General features: G+C 30.9%; 1 protein-coding gene across 1 annotated transcript; it reads right to left on the reverse strand.

Annotated features, from left to right (window-relative positions):
* Nucleotides 1-4,754: 4,754 nt before the first annotated feature.
* On the reverse strand, nucleotides 4,755-25,131 carry LOC100164391 (hemocyte protein-glutamine gamma-glutamyltransferase). The gene is made up of 14 exons (XM_001947197.3): nucleotides 24,884-25,131; nucleotides 14,739-14,952; nucleotides 14,089-14,213; nucleotides 13,244-13,376; nucleotides 12,596-12,822; nucleotides 12,185-12,359; nucleotides 11,487-11,741; nucleotides 10,857-11,019; nucleotides 9,435-9,532; nucleotides 8,335-8,501; nucleotides 7,843-7,966; nucleotides 6,439-6,599; nucleotides 5,189-5,319; nucleotides 4,755-5,006 (listed from the first exon to the last, which is right to left on the reverse strand). Exons 2-14 carry the CDS (start codon nucleotides 14,929-14,931, stop codon nucleotides 4,862-4,864), a joined length of 2,097 nt encoding a protein of 698 aa, XP_001947232.2. The 5' UTR covers nucleotides 14,932-14,952; nucleotides 24,884-25,131; the 3' UTR covers nucleotides 4,755-4,861.
* Between the last annotated feature and the right edge of the window lie 1,222 nt (nucleotides 25,132-26,353).

A 26,353-nucleotide genomic window follows, 5' to 3' on the forward strand; every position in this document is an offset into this window, starting at 1 on the left:
GTTGAAAAATACTATGACGGTCCTATAACATTTTCTGACATTAACACTTCCTTGTATGTGACATACTTTTCATTAGGCTTGAATGTATTATTGAAAATATTACCAAGACAGTATTAGCTGCGATGTGGCATAATATGTGGGTTTAATGTACAGAGTGTTTCTGAAATGGATAAGGGCTAATATATACGAACTCAATGTGATGGCCCAATAAGAATTTTTTTGAAATTTTTTTTCTATCTTCATAATCTGGGCTTATACATAATATTTTTAGAACATTATCTTAAATGTAAAAACAAATAGTCAAGCTGTATTTTTTGCAAAATTCTCATACGAATCGAGGTGTTACATAATTTTCAAGCTAGTCGAGTGTTTTTCACGCTCGAATTGCTGATTAAAAAAAAATGGTGTGGCACATTGATTTGTATGAGAACACTACAAGATATATAGTTATTTGTTGTTATTTAAAATACATGATTATCTAACGTATTATTTTACATTGTCAACTAATAAAAATGATAAAATAAAAATAAAATTAGGGTTAACAAAGTTTTAAATGATCAAATTTACTTTTGTTTCATTATTTATTTTGGTATATTGTGTTGTCAAAATATTACGTGTATTATTGGTTTTTGAACTTTTGAAGATTGATACTTAAATTTACGCAGTTTTAGTAATTGTTTGATATACATATAATATAGACATATTATATATTTATATCTTATAAAGAAAGTTGATGGCTATTTAAAAATATTATTATTTTTTTATATTCAGTTTCAACAGTAATTTACAAAAATGGTTAATACTATTAAATATTGGTTTTACTTATGTTATATTTATTTAAAGAAAACCATTTTTGTAAATTACTTTTGAAACTGAATGCAAAAAATGTTCATATTTTTAAATAGCTATCAATTTATTTTACAATATGTATATAATATATATTGAACAATTGGTAAAACTGCATAAATTTAAGTATCTTTCCAGTTCCCTCCAAAGTTTAAAAACTATTTAATTACTTAATAATTTAACAATTTAATATTATGGCAAATACCTACAAAAAAAAAATGTATTCAAATACAAAAATAAACTGTCATTACTCATTATGACATTTAGGACAATAATGTAATAACTGTATAAATAAAATTATATTTTTTTATCGCCTTCAGTGAGAAAACTAATAATAAAAAGGTATGAAATTTTGTAAATATCAATTAAAATATGTATATATTTTATACAAACTTTTCTATAAGTTATGTGTAGTATGTTAAATAATTCATTTGAAATAATTCTATATTAAGCCTCAGAAAATTGTAAAGATAAGTTATTGAAAAGAAAAAATTTTTGGTAATAAAAATAGTATTTTTGGGCACCTAAAATTACCACTGTGTAATGACGGTGTCTATAACAAACCGGGATCTACCTAAATAGTAAATATGCATAGTCAATAGTCATGCTATATTATTCAGTGTATGCATTTGAATACTCAGTAAAAAGTAATGTTTGAGTACAGATTATACTATATTATATTTAGATATTTTACATAATATTATATTGTGTTATTCTCAATATATATTTTTTATTTTTTGTGATTAGGTAGGTATTGAGAATCATAACCACGGAATACATATTATATTTACGTAGCGATAACATTACAATAATTTACGACATTTATCCCAATATTATAATAAATTAATATACCTACACAGAGTTACTAAATTATGTAAATTAAACTAAATTAATATTAATGTTACAAATGTATAAATAAAAATAAGCTAAAAATAAAAATGTATATTCATTGGTAGGTACCTAATGTAAATTGGAGCCTTGAGCTGTTCGGTTGTTTCGAATTATAGAATTTTAGAAAATCGTTTACCTACTTTTAATAACGATTAAACTACCAATAATCATTGTGTTATGAACAGTCTTAATTACTGCTGTATATGAAGGTTCATACTTCTACTAAAAATGTAGGCAATTGTGGGATCTGCAGATGTCATTGCCCACTCTAATCATTGGTATGTGTATACTGATTTGAGAATTAATTCCAATTGACAAAGCTGAGCAAGTTAATGATTTTTTTTTTAACTCAGTTAAGTCAAGTTAATATGCACCAATAACAAAAATTTAAAAATTAAAAGTTAATTCACACTTTTTTTTTACATTTTATGAAGTTAAAAAAATGTTAATTTGTTTATACAATGCTAGCGTACCTACTTAATTTTTTTTCCAACCCAAAACTAATTTATAGGATATAGTGCTTATACTTCTACAGTATTTTAATATAAGTTAGATTCGAATGATATAAATGTTTAACTTTAAACAATGTACGATACATTTTTTTTGACACGAAAACGAAATAGACTGAAATAATGAAATATAATAAAATTAAAAACAATATAAATTAACTTAACTTAGGTACTTTTTAAAATGAAAAATTAAATCGTTAATTTCACGTTAATTAAGAAAGAAATTTAGTAAGTTAACAGTTAAGTTAATGAAAAGCCAAAAGTAACTAATTAAGTTAAAAAGTTAAAATAAAATAAACTTTTTAACTTAACTTACACTTTTTAACTCGTTAATGCCCAGCCTTGCCAATTGATAATAATATTAATAATAAATTTGACGACGTTTATATAACTATTAAGAGATGGGTTTATTTCTAATTGGTGTGTTAATATTTATATCTCCAATTCACAGGTACACAATTTTTGTCAGTGGTCCCTGAGATCATGACGGCATTTAGTTTGAATAAAAAATGTTTCTAATATTTTGTGGTGAACGGTATACGGCTAATATATAGTAATTGGCTTATTATTTAGGTACCTTTAAGTTTACCTTTAAGTTTTAAGCAACTTTACTGGCTTCTGAGAACATCAGTAATTCAACAGGCGCTGCAAGTAGGTAGGTAGGTATATGTTTATTTTTTCTTTATATAAGTACTCCAACGTTTTGATTAAAATTGTTTTCACTTTTATAATTCAAAAAACCTTTTATACTTTGTTGGACGAATCCAGTATTATTCCATGTCTTATTAAAAATAATTATGTCCAAACCTTTAAGTGAGTCGTTTATCATATACCAAAATTTGTCTATAATTCGATTACCAATATAGGACCTAATATTAATATGCAGTGGTCGGATTTAAATGCCCTTTCAAAAAAATTATTTGTGACCTTAAAACTGTATCTGTGACCAAGATAAATTTGCGAATAGTAAATTTGTGTCTTGGAACCAGGGACTAACCGAACCTAAAATAACCAGTTCTGGAACCGGAATCTTTAAAATATTAAGAACCCATACCAGTAGTTTTCAGTAGGTATACCTAACTATCTATGAAGAAAACTTTTAGTTTGATTTATTATTAAAAAAAATATTTTCCCCTATATTTTTGCATAGGTATGTTATAAAAATCTGAGACATGAACAAAATGCAGACAAAGTGCAGACAATACTCAATATGTTCATGCATCCGTTTATTGTAGTAGTATAACATTTAGAGTCTTAGACCCCAAGATAAAACAATTCTTGGTTAGGTGATCGTACTTCCCCAGTAATTTGTCCCCATATCTTATAAGCTACTTAAGGTTATATTTATATGTTTTTATTAAACAGTACCAATGAGGCCAATTACATATTAATATATTATGTAATATTCAAGGCTGGGCAAGTTAACGATTTTTTTTAACTCGTTAAGTTAAGTTATTTTAAAATAATTAAGTTAAGTTAAGTTAAAAGTTAAATTTAAAAAAAAAGTAACTTAACTTAGTGTTAAGTTAAAATTTGGTAATTTGCAAAAATAAAAATTCCAGACACATAATATGGTTTGTTGGATAGTTTTTCTGGTATATTTCTACTTTACGGGACACCTTTTTTTTTTTTTTTTTTTTTTTTTGATACTTATGTAGTTAAGTACGCTGAAGACGATGGTGAAGTCAGAATTTGGGGTTCAGACTTAGTTTCGAAGTTATGACACTTCAAAGTTAGTATATAATAGGAACGTTTGATAACTTATAAATGTCGCGTCTCCAAGCGGTCCCAGTTGTGGCCCAGTGGTGGTTTACACGGCAAATAGGGGGATATTTTCGATTTTAATGTCCGAGCGAACGTAGCGAGCGAGTGGCCACGCTTGCGATAAACGTATACTTTAAATACATATTTTGAAAACCTATGTTCACCCGTGGTGGTTTACACAGCAAATAGGGGGATATTTTCGATTTAATGTCCGAGCGAGCGTAGCGAGAAATCAAGCATTATAGATATTTAAGGGTTATTATATAAAGTTAAAACTTCAATTAGCTATAACTTCGAGAATAACTTCGTGCGCCAAATTCTGATTTCACCAACATTTTTTTTACCCAAAAAAAGGGGTGTCCCGTAAAGGAGAAAAGTTCCGTTTTTCTTTACGTCCAAGAAAATTACTGGGGAAATTTAAAATGATACATCAAAGTAAAAACACATTCAAAAATTTGCATTATTCTTCGGACGAAAATTAACTTAATTTAGATATTTTTGAAATAAAATTAACTTGAAGTTAACACGTTAATCTTGAAAAAAAAGTAACTTATTAAATTAAAAGTTAATTTGAAAAAAAAGTAACGAGTTAATTAACTTAATTAAAATTAACTTAACGTTTTAACTTAATTTTAATTTTTAACTCGTTAATGCCCAGCCTTGGTAATATTTTACAGTGATTGTATTGTATCTCAATTATAGTTTTTGTTTTTTTGAAGATTTCACTGTGAATAACAAGCTTAATTTTGTCGAAATCATATTTATTATATTTATTATACAGTTTAAACATTTTATTTTTCTTAAACAACAGATTTATGATTTTTCCTTAACATTAATATTATGATTTTTTTTCACGGTAATACTGTGGCTGTAATGGTGTTTTTAATGTCTGTGAGCTGTTTGGAGTTGAAAGACACCGTCACGGTCCGCTGTCCGTCATTTTCTGGCGTGAACGTTTCCGTGTATGTGACATACTTTTCGTTAGGCATGACGTCTCTATGTGAACAAATAATATATATTTAAAAAATATATTAACAAGACATTATTATTGTAGCGATGCTATAATTTATTTGGTAGGTGGTGGCGGTATCGGTGCTTATCATAGACATTATTTAATATATCCAATTTATATATTACGTATTTATGTCTATGGTGCTTATAGTGTGTAAGTGTTTTACCTGAATTTGATGACTCTGTGGATTCCTGGGCCTTCAACGCTGAATGTGCAATCCGTTAAAGTAACAGACAAAGGATTAGTGAAAGAAAATGTTGCTTCGCACTGTTTGTTAACTTGAAGTTGTGAATTTAGCTATAAGACAAATATTAAGATCAAAAATTGTACCTATATATTCTATAATATAATATAATGCTGAAAGCTAATGAAAAATAAATGTATAATTCTATATGCTGATATGGCATGATATCATCTCGGTTCAGTGGTTATACACTTACCTACATAAATACTTATAATGAATATTTTTTTTTATAAGATTCTAGAACCTCACATCTATCTGAATGATATGTGTAAAAAATTGGGTTTCACTTTAAAGGTAGTTATGTAATTTATTATAAATGTGTTTAATAATGTTTTTTAAAAGTATGTTTATAACCTAGTAAATATTTTGTTTTTCGATGGAAATAATATATTATACTGTTTAATAGTATATTAATTAACTATTACACTAGAGAAAATGTTAACAATACATTCGGTAATGGTGAATATTCAGGCATCTGTACATCTACAGTATTTAAATGAGACATCGTTTTGAACCTAAACACCTCTTAATAAATAGGTAATAATGGGAATTGGCCAGTATTTTAAAGAATACTTTTATTTTGTGTTTGGAATACATATTCGAATAAATGAGAATTAAGGTATTCAAAATACGTATTCGAATAGTTCTTAAAAAAATATATTCAGAATACATATTCGAATACTATTAGAATACTTTTTTTAAACTAATTAACATTTATTAATTAATAATTAAAAATACATCGTAATCACGAGTTATTTATAATCTACGGGATACAACACATTGGTGTTTATAAAAATAATCATATCATGGGCCAATAATATATTTCGTTCAAAGAATAAAATTAATGTTCATGATTTATATTATATGTCTTGTCACAAATTTAAAACTATTTTTCTGGATCGGAAAAAAGTATTTTTTTTTTTAATAAATAAATAATACAAATAAAATTATTCAGAATACGTATTTGGATACTTTAAAAAAAAAGTATTCAAATACTTTTATTCGAATACTTTACAAGACTGGAATTGGCCCTTCCTTTACTACCGTCGTAATGTTTCTGTAGGATGATTCCACTACGAGTCTGAGACGCTCGTGGCCTATTTTTTCGATTCTTTTTCATAAGTGTCGTCGAGATATTTACATCCCTTTTGCAATTTTATTTACACACTCACTTTTACATCGAGCTGCGGCTTTTGTACTAAAAAGTCGTCATCTTGGCTCCACAGCTGTTCCGTACCTTCGACGTTGGCCACGGCCGTTATTCTTATCAAACTGTGCGACGACATTTTGTCCATGTACTCTGACGGTTTCACGAAAGTGTGGACATTTTCTCCTAAATTAACAGACGGAAACCGTTAAACGTTTATGACGACAATAATAATATGTCTGTAAGATTTCTATCCGATGGAATGCAATATATTTATTCATACATTTTATTAAGGCACAGGAGTTTTTTATTTTGTAGTTTTTGTACTTTTAAATTCTGAGCGGATCGAGATTGTATTGATTTTACAATGATGCGTTTTTTGTTTTTTTTTTTTTGTTTGTGTAGGTAAATGTGTACACGATTTATAGTAGAAAAATACTTTGATTTTCAACTTCCATATTTTTTCTGGTATAAGAAAGTGAATATTATATTAGATATTTTTAGGAGTTCAAAGTTTTTAATTCCCTTCAAATTATTTCTTCAAAATAATCGGGAAAAACTAACAAGGAAAATCCAGAATATTTATGCAAAACTAGTTTTTCCAAAATATATTTTCTTATTTTATTCAAAGACGAATAACCATTAACCGTAGATACTTGAAATGTTCACCAAATGGTTGTATTAGCTTTTTCTATAACTACATAGTACATGGTATAATGCTAAACATATTTGGACTATTTTTGAATAATTATTTATAGACATTTCACATTTTCAGTTTTATTTAGTTTTTTTTTTTATAAATATCGATGGAAAATGTTCACTTGGTCAAAGAGTTTGAAAATGTAATACAAAGTTCCTCATATAAGTTATTATTAGTTTTATATTAAAGATACATAATATAGATTATAAGATATATATATAGTTTGTAAATTTATAAAATTTAAAATGATTATAGATTTATAGCTATACCTATTTGAATTCAAATTGAGTACATAGGTACACTATTACAGTGGTTAGTGACTTAATAAATGATAAGGTACACTCGGAACCTGGATTACCTACTGTACAGCAGATCAGTTACTTAGTGTCCTCCTTTTTTTTTGTTGTTTCTAACTTTTGAACTGGATGTTTGCCGGTTAAAAATCGTTCGTATATATTTATATACTTTTATTTTTACCTTCATACAATTTCCGCACAAGGCAGCAGCCACATTTGTTTATGGGTGGATAAACCCAGAACTGCCACCGGTCCTACATGTCCCATAATTACCATAGCGGGCATAACACAACTCAATAGTTTTTCCTATACGTTTATACTCTCACTGAACCGCAGACTTCTCAGTAACAAATATAAAATCGAAAAAGCCGCCTCTTGAGAACCACGGGAAAATACCATAGATAATGTACAATATATTATGGGAAATACGTACTTTGATTGGGTTTCAGGACGAATTTCGCATCGCTTCTTTTCAACTTGTTGATTGTCGTTCCAGTGTACAGGATCGACGATGCCGACAGTACGATTGAAACGGACCGTGGTTCCGAAGACGTGTTCTGTGTGATGATTAATAATAATAATAATAATAATAATAATACATTTAATATAGGTACCACGTGGCGAGGTAAGTGAAGTTTAGTTTAACTAAGTAGTAAGTACTAATTATATATGGGCCAAGCAATGTGAAAATAGTTCGGCTCCCATGTAGTAATTAACAAGGGGGAAAAAAAGTACTAATTATATATTGTAGTCAATGGCATATATAATTCATTTAGATACTTAATTAGCACCCCCTCTCATCGCTCTTTTAAATGTGCTATTATAGTATGTAATAATATGTTTAATATATCATCGAACGTTCTTTTTTTTTTAAAGTAAGTATAGGTACTTATTAAAAATAGTGATGTGTTATATCTTGTCTTACGTGCATGCTCATTGCGATTTTGAAACTTTCGCCCAGTGTGATTTGTTCGATGTCGGAGAGCTTGAACTCGACGTCTTCGATTTGTGAGTCATCCATGTCGTATATATCCTGGGCGATCGGAACCATCTTAATGGCTTTTTTCACTGCCATTTTGTCCTCAGGTGAGTCTAGATCAACAACGGACGTCTCGTATAGTAAATAGTTGTTTATATATTGTCTAAACATATAATATATTTACTATATCTCATAAATTGATATTATGACTACTATTCCAGCGGCACAACTGGCCCAAATATATTGGTCTTATAATTGCACTTATCTACAACTATCCTTTTCTAAAATCTCCAACTCTACTTCCACCCGATCGTCGTCAATATTAGTGAAATTAACTCAAAATTAATAATAGTTGCACATCTGCATAGTTGGAATATTGTCTACGAAAAAATTGACACGTGCACCGTGACGTCATTTATTTTACTCTGATATCGTCTCGAACCCTGATTGAATTGATCGGATATGTCAGTTGTTGGAGTGATGGAGACAGTTATAAATAGTGAAAACCTTTTAAATAGTTACAGGTATATAAATATCGTTGTGACCACGACGTAGGTCAAAATATCAAATACCTACTCGAATAACGATAAAAATGTTTGTCTTGATACGCCCTGTGCGTGTCCGTCGATCGTAACTATACAAGTGATAAACGACTTGTAATATTGTGCTAAGACGTATTATTATGCATTTAGTGTAAAAATATTTTTCCGGTTTATTTTTCCGTTATAGGTACAAAACGATTTTGTATGATTATATTATTATCACATAATAATATTATTTACATCCATTTTACGGGCGTTTTCCACGTTTTCGGTAAGTACTATCATTTTTCTTAAGTTATTATTGGGCAGCTATTATTATTTTCAGAAATAATGAATAGTGTCATTTAAAAAAAAAAAATGGATAATTGTTGGCTCGATTTGGGATACTATATTAATTACTATTGTATGTTGTCTGTTTCCCTCTCTATCTCGTAGACGTGACAAAATAATTTAAACTATAATCTACATATTATTAATATTATTATAACTAGTTTTCATTCATACCGAAAGGATTTTTGTAGAGTTCAGTAATGTCTTCCATGTCTTCGATTTCCGGTAACACTTCTTGTCCGATTTTTTTCGTCACTATTAGTTTTCCGACGCTACAAACCAAACATGTTATGCATTAGGTATATGGCCGATTATTATTAGTTATTATAATATGGTAGGTAATATTATATATTATAATTAATTGCAATAAGTTATTAGCTGCAAAATTCAAGTATATTTTATGATATCTTTGTATTATACCTATATTATAATATCATCTAGTATACGCATCATATTGTTATGGCAATCACTAATGCGTCGAGTGTGTGCCAAAGGCACAGTTTTTCTTACCTACGCTGGACGTGGAAGGATGGAATAATTTCAAAGTCAAAATACATGAATACACACCCCTCCCTCCATTACCATCAATAATAATATATTTTAATATTTTATGTAGTTTTTGTCTGTCAGTGCGTACGGTAATAATATGAATAGCCGTAATAAAGTAATACAATATATATAGGTACAAGGTATATATACTGAGTGGTGTGGTATACTGGGTATATAAAAGATCTAATATAGTCTGTGCCTATGTAATATTATGCATATATAAGCATAAGACAATACAAATATGTGCTATATAGGTAGAGCAGAATCCAATGAAATGGTTTTAACGTAGATACAGTATGATATCATCAGTTTTCAGTAAATTTTGCGTTTTGTTTAAAAAATATGTTGAACAGCTAGCCTTATAAGTATAATAGCTTTGAAAACAAAATTATCGGTTATTAGTATAGAAATACTCGAAACGTCAGTACCATAAAAATTCGATTGACATATTATTATTTTTTTGTAATTACTAATTATTAAATAAAATTGTACCTAGACGTAGCTACCTCGGGTCATTGATAATAATAGAAATTTAATGTGCTTTATACCAGTATTATATCTGAAAGGTGTGCCCTTTTCTACAAACTGGCCAATTCCATGTTTCCGCCAAAACAATTTATGTACTTTTAATAATTAATGATGTTATATAGAAAGTTTATTTCAAATACTACTAAAATATCGAAAATCTGTATATTATTAGGTATACTATTATAGACCCTATTATATAGATTATCATTATAATATTTTTAAAAAATACAATATACCTAACTACATTAATTGCATTATTTTTCTTAGTATTGCACTATTGCTTACAATAAATTATTCTAAAATATTAAAACGTAAAATATACTTTTTGTTTCATATTTTATAGTATTTTAGATAAACTTACTGTTCAACAGCATGTGATTTTAATGATATAGCAATTGTCTTAGTAGAAAGTGGAAACGTAGAATTGGTCAATATCTGTTTTGGTGGAAACGGTTATTGATGGAAAAAGACGGTAAGGGGTATCGTGTTACACCTCTATTATATGCACTCAGTACTCACTAATTCGGTATCGTCTTCACTCTGGCCCAAAATCCGTCTTCCGATTCTTTGAAAACGCACATGTCGGCCCGCACTTCCGTGTAAACGAATGTCGTGTCGAACCCGATGTTGACTTCACCCCGTCGGACTGCCTCGACGGGCGCAGGACCACATCTGTACATACCTGTTGGGTGCCAGAAACGTGTTTGGTTGAAGTTATTAAAATGTCAGTTGTCTCGTCGTATGCCTTTCATAATTTACTAATAATGCTGAGAGTAAAATGTTTGCAGGCACCTGTGCAGGTTGATAGAAAGCCGAAGCCCTAAAAGGCCTGTACAGTCTTGAATAAATGAAAAATTATAATAATAGCGTATAATGTGCCATGTTAAGAAGTCAAAGTAATATAACATTATAATATCGAAATCCACTTGTTAATAAACACAATATTATACTGCAGGGTTTCTACTGCAGTGTAATACTATAGTGAAATTTGATGAAAACGTTGAAACGTCAACGGTGTTTACGAGTATGAATTACTTCGATCGGGTCACGCGTACTTAGGTCACCGAAAAAAATCTACAGGTGCCCGTGATACAGATGATACGCGATCAACCACGTTTATCGTGGATAAAAAAATTCAAAACTCCTTACTGTCGCTCGTCTCCTGCGGTGTCCCATCGATAGATTGCCATCCGCCGTAACCTTTGGCCAAATCAGGTCTGTCCATCCACACGTCGTTCCACACGTGGAAGTTCCAGCACGAGTCGTTTGTATAGCTTCCCGGGTGGTTGTTGAGCTTCTCGCCGTTCATGTCGATGTAAGTGTCGATGGTTAAACTGGCGTTCGTGTCATGCGCTGACATGTAGTTGGTCACCGACCGACAAGGTATTCCCAGCGCCCTACAAACTGCAACACACCGTGACCACCAAGATTTAAAATTGGGTGTATACACACTTGAATACGACCACTGCTGCATCTGTTCCAAGCCTCAGCAATCCGAATTTAAGAGAGTTTAAGTAAATCTAAAGTTTATTTGCATTTTCTAGTCTTAACTTGACGTGGTAGAAAGAACAATTTGACTTTGCAGTGAAAATATCATAAAAAAAGAATTCAGTAGAGTTTATATTATTATGCGATGATAGTATAATAATTCTTCGCTATCCCTGGATTTTACTTTTAACTGAGATTCAACAATGAATAACTCAATTTCGATCGCACGGCGTTTTAGTTAGGCAAAACAGATACATCACTTCCACTGTCTCACTGGAGTTATTATAGTAATTACTTAAACTCTATAGTACCCTGATTTGAACGTAAACAGTCGTTGCAAATATTTTACGAAAACTCACTTGTAACGATGACACCGGAAAATACCCAACACTGTCCATACTTCACTGGTAGTTGAGTATTGTAAAACTCTTCGAAAATTGGGGTGCTGCCTATCCATGCAAATGGACTGGTGCCGTCTTCGAACGAACCGTCCCATTTTCCCTCGACTAGACCATTGTCGTCCACGTTATTTGTCTAGAAATAAGCAGTTGTGAGTTGAGTGTTAAAAATGGGTTCTGGTACAATTAGTCGACAGAAACACGTCATAATGCGAGAATATTGTATGTAACGCTTTTATTGTTATGATTTATGATTTATTGTCATCGTCTTACTGAAACGGCGCAAGTACTATGGTGCCATATACAATAATCTAATGATAATGAAAGTACGAAATAATAATTATGATAATTGTGTAAAAACGAGCAGCTTACGATTGCCGAAATGCTTCTAGCCATTTTCACCGGGTCAGCCCTGTCTTGGTGCGGGATAGAGGCTCTGTCGAGCAACATCATGATGGACGGCAGGACTACTGCTTCAAACTGTCCGAAGAACCATTGGTATCCTTTGGGTTCTTTGTACGTGCCTTGCCACACTTTGCCGTTATCGTTGAGCACATACTCTTCCAACTGTTCGTCGTCGTTCATATGGACAATGTCATCTGGAAAACACACTTGCGAGTTAGTACACGCCTGAATGTTTTTGATCATCGCGGTAGAGGATAACGATAAATCTACCATTAGTGTGACGCAAGTCGACGATCGGTCTTCGGGATTAGCATTTTTATTTATGAAAGAAAAACAAAACAATATAAGTGTAATGAGGACAAATGAACGTGTATCATGATGACGAAGACGACGACTTATAATTTGGATGAGTAGCAAAGGAATATTCGATTATCATCAAAAGTTTCTGTTCATAGTGTTTTAGAGGAGTTTGTGAGGTGACAAAGTACCATGGCCGTTTTGTACGCGGTAAAATTATATAATATATCGTTTGCCTATAATAGCATACACCCTCACCCCCACACAGACAACTTTGCAAAAATGTATCACTTAATACATGGCTATATTATAACTCACTCGGACACCAAGGGTTGAACAGCACGTAGACGGCTTTGTCTATTAGATGTTGATTGACTCCGGCCACACCCTTCTTGGCCGTGTGCACGATCATTTTCCACACGGAAACAGGCGCGTATGGCGGTATTTGCACCTGGAATAGGTACACGTTGTTTATGATTGAGATATGCAATTATGCGATTTTACGTCTTAACGGCAATGACCAAAAAACGTTTTTGATGTACCAATAATTATAAAATTACCTATAATATAGGTATAATACCGATGCTGTACCGACGGAATACCTATACAGCCGGTGCCAAAGTCCAGTCCACATTATATCTTATATATTTATATCACGTATACTATTTAGTATTTTGTGCTTAGATCTACCACTGAGTACGCGCACCCGACCAGCCTATCAAATGAATGATGCAAATCTCCAACGAGAGCACATCCCTTAATTTAAGCTAACGGCTGCATATCTTTTTAATATATCGTGTGTAATAATAATATAGTAGTTTATATGTATATCATATATAAGTTGTGACTGAGTATACTCTCCGAAATGTTCCATGTGCCCTCAGTTATTGGCAAAGATTTGATAGAATTTAAGGGGGAGGGGGTGCTAAAACCTTCCTGATTATAATGAGACAATAAATAACATAAAAAAAAAATTGTATTATTAAATAAATTTAGGGAAGCTTTGAATAATTGTGGGATATTAAGGCTCTAAGTGTCCCCCATTCGCTATCTATGCCACTTCTATTCTTTATATACTTTTTAAAAATGTAAGCAACAAAATCCAGTTCATTGTTTGTGCAACGCCTTTTATATGAAAAATAATATAATTTTTATTGTCTGACCTGTATGGTGACGGTGGATCCGGCGAAGCTGCTGAACCGGGCGTCCCATCTGTCGGCGATCAGGTCCTCTTTATCTTTGACAATAAGCGCGGCGCTCGTGCCCTTGGCTGGAGTCGGGGTCGGTCCTGTGTAATGAAATATACCAACGTGCAAATTAATTACCCCATGTAAGTTCCTATGTATATAAATTATAAATAGCTTCTAATGTAACAACTGAGAAGTCGTCGTTATGACACCCGATTGATGGTCACCCGAAAATGTACTAATTTTAAGTGTCACGGTAACTGAGTTGGATCAAAAATAATAAACCCACACCCCCAAAACGAGAGGTGTTATCCGATGGGTATTATGTATGAGCATGTATTTTTAGGCAATGTTTTTATGAACGAGGCAAATATTTTCCCACAAAACGCCCTTTGTTTCCGTTGACCATTTTCGTAAAAAAATTTCTCTTTCCCCTTATTGAAAAAAAAAATGTAAATAATAATAATATTATAGGTATGCAAAACGATTCTAAACACGAAGGATTTAGACACGGTTTTAAAACGTCGAATTTTTATATAATTTATCCTGCTATGATGTAATATTTTGATTATATGTTTGTTGCTTATTTTTTATTTAATGACATAAAATGCCATGTCATAGCTCACCTGTCACCAAAACGATTCTGACGATGTCTTTGGTCTTGTCGAACGGCTTGTCGAACTTAATGCCAAAATAAAATGGTTGTCCGCGGCGAAATATTACTGTTGATCCATCCTGTATCAATTCGAAACGGTCGGAGTGATGTTCCACCGCGTTTTCCAAAGGATACAGATGAGTCGAGACTACCGTGATTGCCATTATAGACTATATGAGATGTTCCTGGAATAAAACAGTTATCTATTAGTGGCCTGTCCCCGCAGCTTTGGCATTAAAAATTCGAGATTTCAAAGCTTAATTTAAACATTAAACTGAAGAAAAATTAGGAAAAGTCGGTATCGACTCTGATGTACAGTATCATGGAGTCATAATAGTCACTGTAATGCATATGATTTTGTTAAATTTGAATTCAATGATAAATAAATGTACACGAAAAACGATTCTAAGTGAAGGCCAAAATCGCTCTGTCACCTTATACCACTAATTAGATATATTTTACGATTTTTTATGATTTCATCACTAACTATATTCACTAGGTAATCAAAGTGCAAAGAATGTCGTACATATATATTTTAATGTGTCAATTATTTAAATCATGGTTGTAAGGACAAAGTAAATACGTGACACGATCGGACTGAATATTTACATATTACATAATAATATTATATTATCATTATTGGAGTTTTGCCAATGGTAAAAGCCGCATTAAACGCGGTTGGCGAATATCATAGATTATAATCGATTCGGCATTCGTTTATTATTGTATCTAGCTAGGTATGCTTTAGACTTTGTCAATAAGGTGCGTAGACCAATGAATATTTATATTTCAAATGTAAGAACGTATCTATGTGAAACCTGCTTCAAATCACATAGGTAAGTAGGTGTAGGTACAAATAAGAGATCGAAACTTTTCAGATCATAAGGCGGTGGTTTACGAATACAGCTAGAGAATTCAATAATATTTCCATAATTATATATCATTAGATGGAGACATGGAGCTGTACGATATGACTGATTTGTGCAGGTGTGAAATGATACTGAACAAGATCGAACCGTAAAAAACACGGTCCTTACCGATTTTAAACGTTCATATATGGTTGTATGATGGCTAATAACTATTATAACTTATAAATTATATCTGTTACCATACGATTGATCGACTTGGTGATACTAATCAGAAACAAAGGGAATATAATTATATGACTGATTTAAAAATAAACCGAAATATTATGTAATATTTATAATATTTTATAAACATTTTTATTTTGTATTAATTGTAGGTATTTCAGTACCTATTTGTATTTATTTAATTATTGCTGTCAACCATTTTAACATAAATATAATATACATAAATATAGCTTAAAAAATATAACAATAATACATGGTTGTACAGCTACCCTTTCAAAAGCATAAATTGTAAACGAAATTAAGTATTAAAAAAATATTATCGTTTTTAAATAGTGAATTCACTTTTTAACGGTGTTGTTTTACATTCGATTAAATATAATAATATTTTGCATTCAGTATCTGATTATTACTTATTCGTAGAGAATAATATTATGTTTGAATGCACTACCACATAATGTTGACGATAAGTAAAAACTGTTAAGGATTAACTGTCAAGCCCCAGGACATACATTTACTATAGAACACCGTAATAATATTGGAAAATATATATTTATTTTAAACTAAATGGACGGTGAACAAGAGGATTATAGGTAGGTAGGTACCTACCTACATATTTTGTTTTTTGCTAACCTTATGAAATGACGTTATTCACAATGCATCTATCAAAACACACTCAGCTCAGTCGAAGAGTATTTCCGGGAATGTGAATGCAATAAACATTATAAATGCTATTTTTCTCGAACGTTTTCCGTTTTCATCGTGTGTGCGACGTCTATTTTATGAAAATTGTTTTCCGACATGTGCAGTATAATAATAATACGGTACTGCACTTTTGTTCGGTTGCGGGATTGTGTTTTTATATTTAAATTGAATATTAATTTTTCACATAGACAATTGTTTGTGGAAATATAATATATGATATTTTTTAGTACTGCAGACTGGTAAACATAATATTATATTATTAAGTTGCAATATTTTTTAAAAAATATACTTATAATATGTAGTATTACATTTAGACAGGTACGCTTATCTGGCATCGTAGTACATTGTGTATGACTTTAATTAGTGCTAAAATGTATCGTTATGTGCGTTACATTTAATTTAGAAGAATTTAATCATAATACGCGAGCCCTACGTTTGTAATGGGCGCAATGTGTTATGTTTGATCGATGCACGTTATGATATATATTTTAGTCAAGCATTTCGTGCGTTAATCTCTCCTAAATTTGGAAATTTTAAGTTTAGTATCCATCAAAATCCTGCGTATATATTATATAATGTGTGTATATATTTTATTTATTATACATAGGTAATATACTTAAGCCATGCAGCCCCACCTTTACGTTTTCCCGACGAGTCTATTGTGATATTTTTGATTTTCGACGAGCTGTTCCGACGAGTGCCAAACGATGGACTAATAATTATTGGCACGTGCTTGGATATTTTGTACAACGCCGGACGACTAAAACTCGGGCAGATGACAGTGCAATGATAACACTATCGATTCACTATTAAACGTTACATTATAACTACGGTCTATGACCATCCGACCAAACGACGACGAGTAGGTATTTTTACCATCGGAAATGAATTATTTAGGTCACTCGTCCTGCGAATGAAAGGTCCACGAGGAGAGAGATACGACTCTTCTATTATATTTTGCAATGATTTGAGCGCTGTCGAACCGTATCTACGCTGTTGTATTATTATACCTATATACTGTCCGATACTGTCATCTGATAATTAACTTTTATCCGTTTATTTTTTTCACAACACAAAGAAATTAACAAAACAGAAGTAATTTGATTTTATTATTGGCTACTAACGCGTCGTTTAACATAATAAAAAAAAAAAACTAAAAAAACTACACGTTACAAGCTTAGGTCTTATCAGCTATAACAATTAATTCAGCAATTATCACGGTTAAAAAAACTCAGTTGATAGTAATATATTTTTATCTCAAATTTTTGACCTATTTAATTTTTTTTTAAGTATTAATGTTTAATATTCGTGAGTTTTAGTTTCTAAATTATGGCTCAGAAGGTTTTTTATTATTGTTTTTTAAACAGTGCACAATATAATATAGAATATAATATTAGACAAAATATATGGATTTCCGTTAAAAGCCAACTCAAAAATATCACATGTTTGAATTTTTGGTGAAAACGTATAGTATGTAATTACTAAAAAACTAAAAAAAAACATAAAAATAAATAAATATTATTGTTACTTGTTGAATATTAGATCACTCTGTATATAGGGAAAAAAGGTATATGTTGAACTATTTAATTATCTATTCACTACGCGATTGTTTATAGATATCAACTGACTTTGGGAATGGCTTGCGTAGTTGAATGTATGTACTTACTTGAATTAATTAACGAAAGTATAATAACTTCTATTACCGTTGTAGTAATTACACTAAAAATATACTAATGCGAAAAATAATTCTATATTATAATGCACACACACACACACACACACACACACACACACACACACACACACACACACTCTCTCACACACCCATACACATATATAATATATTCTGCGGTAGCTAATTATTCGGTTTTATCTGAAATCGAAATTTGTTGTTGCGTGATTACTATGACTTTAATGGGTGGCTACTTCTTTATAGCTGTGTGCGTTTATTTTTTTTTACCAACTCGTATAATTGTATGGATAGGGTTTTTTGTTGTACTGCATGCAGCGACGTAAACTTCGTTATTATACATTTATACCTATACAATTTACGAGGAATGAAATTCGTAAGTGGAATTCGATTTCGGGATTGTTAATAAAATGTTATATATATTATATTCCAAACACGAAAAAAACCTTCATCTCGACAGAGTACATTCGATTCCGGTCCGAACGTTGGGAGGTGCATAGTGCATACCAACACAGTAACATAATTATTAATATATAATTTTGTTGTGATTACTGATAGCATCGTAGGTATCTAGCCAATCAGACGGGCCAAAATGTCGTCGTTTTGTGTAGTACCTATACAATTAAATACATGGTCATAGGTACCCGAATTTCGAAAATCATCTACCTATATATTATTATAGCGAAGGAGGTGTGACGACGCGTATGTAGAAACGGCGGTAGATCTAAAACGATAACGAATACAAAAACTTAAAACGACATAAAGCGGCGCAACGCATTATCATCGAGACGTACAACAAGTGAGCGCGTGTAATGATAATATATTAATATGCTGTTCGGCAGTGATTTGAATAATTTATTAATTCAAAGGTCAACAGATTTGTATTTTCCTCTTTAAACGCAACGGGAAAAAATACACACACATACATACGCGTGTTTAGATATACTTATATAGCGTAATAATAGTACAGGTGAAGGTCGAGTATATAAAAAAAAAAATTAAAAAACCGGTCCACCAAGGAATTCGCCTAAACTCAACAACGTCCTATCCAGAAAAAATTATACATACGCATGTAAGTACTAAACTTACTGTAATTATTATTTATAATACTATGGATCGGTACACGTACATTTTCCACTAAGCGTAAACGACGACGACGACGACAATAATAATAATTATTGCGTAGGCGGCAACTCGAATAAATGTCTCGAACTTTTCACGCCATTTATAGATAAAAAAAAATGATTGTGACGCCTGCACGTGCCCGCGTTTCTTTATCATCGAACAATAATATTATAATTATTATTATAATACATCGCGTTTGTCGTTGCAACATTGATACATAGCGAATGAGATGATTATTGTGTTTTCCTCCGTCGTCGTCGACGGGTAATAATTATATATATAAAAAAAAAATCGGAAGAAATTAATAACCGCTTATTATTTCGACAAATTAACTTTTGGTACAATAATAATACCTATGTAAAATATATTATACATCTCCGTCAATCGCAATCGCATAACTATATTATTATAGATGTTATTTATATCTAATAATATAGAGCTGTCTCGTAGCGCCATATCAAGTAGTTCAAGGACCAATAACACGCGTGCCTTGCAGGAGATGCCTGTGTCCGAAAACGACGTATTATTTATTACTATCACTAAAATACAAAACAAATATTATAATAATATGTTCGACCGAGGATGGACAGATTCGTCAGACAGAAAGGGTTCTAACTATAATTCGCACATATAAAGTAAAAGCGCAAGTCATCATCGTCGTACTACGAGTTGAGGTATCATAATAATAATAATAATAATAATAATAATATCATTACGATATGAGTAATGGACCGCGACGACGGAGGAAATGCGTTTCCGGATCGTCGTCCTCGCAAAAAAACCTATCGTCATACGCCGAGTGCATACGATGCATAATTTATTAATTAATATCAAATTCATCGAACCGTCTACACGATTTGGCTATAATGCGTATCGCGTCCGTGCTCGCTGCCAACTGAAGTGAAATCGTCCGAACGACGCGTACCTATAGAACGCTCTTTAGTGTTATTTACAGATATAGCTTGGTACCCTAAATACGGTATAAACCTCATCTGTATATAGCTATACATACCTATATTTGTGCGTTTAGCCAGTACGTGTTCGTATGATTTTGTCGTCAGCTGCTGGTTACGAGTCAAGGTGTTATATTATGTACCTACTACCTACATTTATTGTCAAAGTTAGACACTGACGTGATGGCGACGGCATTGCGGTGGAAATGCATTTTCCGAGTGCGACCTGCAGAGGGTGCATGTCTTGAGTGCTGTATTATAGGGTTTTCTCATAGGTACGACTAAACGAGGTTTTCAAAGACGGCTGAAATATATGATGAAAACCGCTTGTAAATTATATACGTATCGTTTAGGTACTTACGTTTCCCTCTTAAAAAAATTAAGGCTGGATGCTATTGAAAACAGCAAAATCCACTCTTACGGTAATCGCTACGAAAGCAAAATAGTGGCGTTTTGAAATAGTGAACCTTCATATTATTATAGACAGTTTTTGGTCCCACTTATTGGAAACATATGAAATAGTTTATCAATAGTATATGAATATTTTTAATTCTCTTATGATTGATGATGCTTGATACATTGTACTCGCAAGTAAGTTAAAATAATAATTAATATACAAAAATATTATTTTGATATTAATTGCGGTGGTGTGCACAATAATATTAAAGGGACGGTGAAAAGCGCGGCACACGAGTGACAAAAATAAATAAACAGAAGTCAATTATAAACGTGCGGTTAAACCTTTGAAAAATTATAATAACAAAAAAAAAGTCTTTAAGAAAGAAAGAAAGAATGAAAAAAAAGCAATTTAATTGCGCCCTCGACAGTTTCTTCGTTTGCCCTAAATCCACCCCTGGTTTCCGGACCGAAACTCTGCTCCTCTATAGCCAAAATATGTCCGCAATCGCGTTTATTTACGACGACCGATTATAATACACAATTTGTACATAAAAATAAACGCGCTTGTTCGCGCTCCGAAAACGGACGTTTTCCCCAAAGACGATATATATACCTAGTTACAGGTTGGTGGGTAAGCGGGTAGTAGGTCAACTTTGCAATAACTATACGCTACAGCTGGCTTTTTCAAAACGAATCATCCAATTCCTTGCACCTGGTCTCCTTGGTCCAAGTTCACCTGATCTTACCACTTATGACTACTTTTTTTGGGATTTATGTCAGAGATACTGTGTGTGGTACAAATATAGGTAATATTATGTTATTATCAATGTTCGATTTTTCAAAATATCATTCGCTTAAAAGACAGTAAAAAGAAACCTAAACATTTATATAATAATATCTTACCCCAACAATTCCCAATAGCGCATTTGTGTTTTAATAGTTTTACACGAATAAATGATTAGATACGGCAATACAGTGACGTATCTACGATTTGTGTAAGGAGGGAGGGTGTTAATTATAATTATTATACTATATACCAGATACCTACATACAATAACTACCTACATATAAATTTGATTTTAACTAATAAAAATATTTATAAAACTAAATGTGTTATGCCAATCACAGAGGTGCTAAACGATTAGCGGCGTCGATTACAATGGAATGCGTGGAATACATTTTAGTTACGACTAGAAGTTGTTTGTGTGACCAAGGAAAGCCCCGTATAAAACATATTATTTTATAGATAGGTTTCATTAAATAAATTTGAAATGTTATTCTTTTATTTAATATATATTATCATACTCAGCTAAAACTAAAAACTAAAAATATATTAACACAGAGTAGTTTTTCTTTTTTAAAAACTATTTCATAGTAACCCTTATAATTATATTATAGGTAATCCATACGAAATTTAAATCTTTGGTTTGATGCTGCAGAAGAACCGACGTATAATGATTGTGGGATAGATTAACATACAAATTATCAACTGTACCCTACACGTGGGGCTTTTTTTTTCTAGAAATCATGAAATGGAAAAATAATTGTAACCGGCGAAAAGTAATTATGATAGTGGGCACTATCGTATTTCACTGTTTTGAATACTCGCGGGACCGAGCTAGAACAAAATATATTTGCCTATAAACCACAATATACAATGTGCGGTTGGTTAATTAAGCCTATAAATTAAATACCTTAAATTATATAAATACATAATATAAACGATGTAAGCTGGGTCAGGACTTCATAAAAACAATATGAAAATTGTAAATATACAACGTGCGATTTAAGGGAAATCGACAACCTTGGAAATCCCTTCCATGAGCATTATAATACATGCATACTTTATAGTACCTTTAGGCTTTAGGTGTAATTTAATAATAATAATAATAATAATAACAACAATAAATAATTGATTTGATGATTCTTAAATTATCTATGTTATAATATTTTTTACTTTCGAATAGATTTTTGTTATATATCTAAACAATGTGCATATTATAAGGTATTCCAATTTTGTCGATACACAAAACAAATCATGACTCAAGTCTTAAATGAAAAAAACTAAATACCTAATCGTAAAAAAAAATAATAGAACAGGGAATGTAGAAAAGAAATATTTAATAAAAATATAAAGTATTAGATATTTATATATTGATCTATTACACTAAAGCAGCTCGTATCTTATTATATATCGATTTTAAATTATCAGATAACATTTTTGTTTTTGACCAATTTTTCGTAAGGTTTTTGTTGTCAAGTTTGTTTATTAAAAAAAAAAATATTTATGACTCATAGATTTTCCTTGTAGAGGAAAAATATCGAGTAGCGTGCTATGGTTTATTAATTATCATACCTGCTATCTATTCAAAGAAAAATACAAAAAAAGCTGTTAGTTCTCAATAAAATTTACACAATTTCATCAATTTTAGGTACAATTTATTTGGTGCCACTGTATACAGTATATATACATAATAAATGTATTTAAATAAAAATAATATACCTATATATTGCATATGTATGGTTTTAATGAGTTAAGGTATATTTTATTAGTTGAGTCCACGATTACAGATAGAATAACGATTACTATTATTTCTATCTATAATCGTGGTTGTGTCTTATGTTTATGTGATAAAATGCTTAATCTGATATAGTAAAAAAAATCATATGAAGTTTAATAAACAACTATATTATATTTGATCAACTTTAATTATTCAATTATAAAAAATATATGATCTAGTTAAATGTGATATCTATATTTGTATTCTATAATCTATATAATACCTATTATATATTTATCAGTCATCAATATGAGTTTTAGTATTTTAATAGTTGATACGTGAACTCAATATTAATATGTTGTTTATACGTTTTAATTTTATATTAATTATAAATTGACATTATAGTATACACACATATTTATATTTCAGTATGTAGATAGATAAGATAGAAATAGAAAATGGAATTTGGTTCTGTAAAATGGTCGATAAATGCGTGTTAAGTCAGGTCAAGATCATTTAAAATTGCATGAAATATTATTTAAGTATTTGCACCGATTCCGTGTTATTTAATTAATTTATTATTATAAATATATACGACAATTTGGATGTGACGGCATATTAATTTATTTTGAACGGATGAACTTGAATACGTTATTGGCTTGAACTTGAATTATTAGTTTTGATCAATAAACCATAATATTGTAGTTTGTCTCTCAATGATCTACCATATTAGAAACAAAATTATAAAAAATTGAGGTAAAAGAAAAGGTAAAAGGGAATAATTATTATTATACTCAAATTTAGAAACTTTGACGATATTTTAAATTCGAAAAATTATTACTAACAGAGTTCGCTTTCCCCGAAAAATGGTAAAATTTTTTGTTAGTTAGAAAATTGCTGAAATACTCAAGCTTAATTACATTTTTAGTACCTATTTGTTAACTAAAAAAAATAATAAACTAAGCAAACAAATCAAGAAAAATGCTTGTTCGTTGTACGCGTGTGGAATGTTTGAAAATGTCATGAAATTAAAATAGGTACATATTATAGAGTGTAGACTATAAGCTATAGAGTCATTAAATTATCATCATATTAATTTAAATATTTTTTTTTATTCAGTTTGGCAATGCATTCATATATTGTTTTAGTATTTTAATTTCTATAATTTATCAGTTAATTACGTACTATTTACTATTTAGCAACTTACTAAACTTTTGCTTATATTTTTTTAAAAACACCTATACGCTATACATTGTGCTTCGTCCAAATCTAAAGTTTACTTACACCAGAAGAAAAAGTCCAACCATCATAAGATCAAAAACAATGTTAGCAATAATTATTGTCATAGGTCCCTTTAATTGTCGACAGATCTTAAAAATCAATGCGTTAAAAATTCAACATCAATACTTCGGTAAATACATATTCGCTAATATAGTATATTATACGCTTTGAACTTTCAACACTAGAATGAGTCTATAATTAATTACTGGGGACGGATGAAAAATTTGAAACCTAAGTTATCCTTACGAGAACATCGAAAGGGGTACATTGTGACAGATCCTTTTCAATATTTGTGCACGCGAGTTTACTCGAGTTTTGAATCGTAGGAAATAAAAAAAAAAAAGCAGATAAAATAATAATATTATAATATTTACCTCGACGACGACGATAATAGTATAATCTTGTGCGTGACCCGACGACGGACGATCGCGGAACGGCGTGCAAAGTGCGAGTAATAAACTGTCGACCGCGGTAACTGCGGTTGAATTGATAGGTACACAATATTGTTTTAGCGGTACGCAGTGGGAACGGTGTGGACGGGCCGAGACTGTCGGACTGCTGTGCGACGGACACGGCATGGGATTTGGTATTTATCGGGATAACCTAGATTTGACGATTCCTACTCTCCTCCTTCCAGCTGCTTCGGAATCGACGATGAACAACGGCAGAAAAAAAACGCATCGAACCGATTACCGCGACGACGAGGACGACCTCCAAAAACGAAGCGGCGCCCGGCACACTGCAATGGAAACGATAATAATAATAATAATAAAGTGTTATAATATATTTTGTGTGCGTAATTTTATACTACGTAGATCAGTACCTATAATTATTATGGGAATATAAATGCCCGAAAAAAACGGGGTTGTTTTCGCCTGAGCGACAGATCATAATATGAACAAATTAGAGAATTTAAAAATAACATATTTCCCGAATTTCCGAAAAACCCAGCTCAAATCAAAAAATAAAATGGGAATTTGAAAAAAATTATAAAATTATATTTACGCTTAAAATAATTTTAAAGTACTTGTACAACATTCACAATTAAAAAACGGACAAATAAAACATTTTTAATAGTTTTTTGATAAATTAGACTACAATCAATATTATTATTTGACTTATATAATGTACGGACTAACTTACAACTGCTTTACTTTCAAAACTAAAGCCCAGTGTTAAATTCTGATTGCACAGCATAGTTTGAAGCAAAAAATTGATACAAATTAAACATTAAAAAAAAAGTTGTCTCTATAAAGTAGAAAATAAAATTGTAGTATATTAGTACCTCTGCATGCTCTTATCGCTCCCAGTAAAAAGCTATAATCATCAGTATTATTTATCTATACTGTTATTTGTTCTAAATATACCATAACTATATTGTATATGTGAACAGATTTTAAAATTTTAAATCACCTAATACAGTGATTTTAAATCTGTGGTACGCGTACCAACAATGGTACGCGGAAAACTCGTGGGTGGTACGCGCTAAGAAAATCTCCTTTTATTATGAAAATGGAATGGATCATATTCACATTAAATATATTACAAATAATATTAAGTCCTATAATAGGTACTATATTTTTGAAGATAAATAAAGACAACGTTTTTTGCAAAATATATTTTTTCAGTAAATGACTCAATTTGTCCATAAAAAAACGGTTGTTTTCACTGATATTTTTTTGGAAATTTTTAATTTTATCAAAATTTCACATTTTTTTCTGAAAAACGGGGTTGAAATGAAATTTTTATCCCTCGTCATCCGTCGTAAGACAATAATATTATTATAACTATTAATCATACATACGCGCAAAAAGCTAAATTATTTTTTGGACCGAGTCACCCCA

This window comes from Acyrthosiphon pisum, chromosome X (genome assembly GCF_005508785.2).
Source record: "Acyrthosiphon pisum isolate AL4f chromosome X, pea_aphid_22Mar2018_4r6ur, whole genome shotgun sequence".
Classification (NCBI taxonomy): domain Eukaryota; kingdom Metazoa; phylum Arthropoda; class Insecta; order Hemiptera; family Aphididae; genus Acyrthosiphon; species Acyrthosiphon pisum.

Coding starts and splice junctions, on each gene's coding strand:
- LOC100164391 (XM_001947197.3), bottom strand. CDS start 14,931: ATGGCAATCACGGTAGTCTCGACTCATCTGTATCCTTTGGAAAACGCG. Junction 14,214..14,738: donor CAGAATCGTTTTGGTGACAG/GTGAGCTATGAC, acceptor TTCATTACACAG/GACCGACCCCGACTCCAGCC. Junction 11,020..11,486: donor ACCGCAGGAGACGAGCGACA/GTAAGGAGTTTT, acceptor GGCACCCAACAG/GTATGTACAGATGTGGTCCT.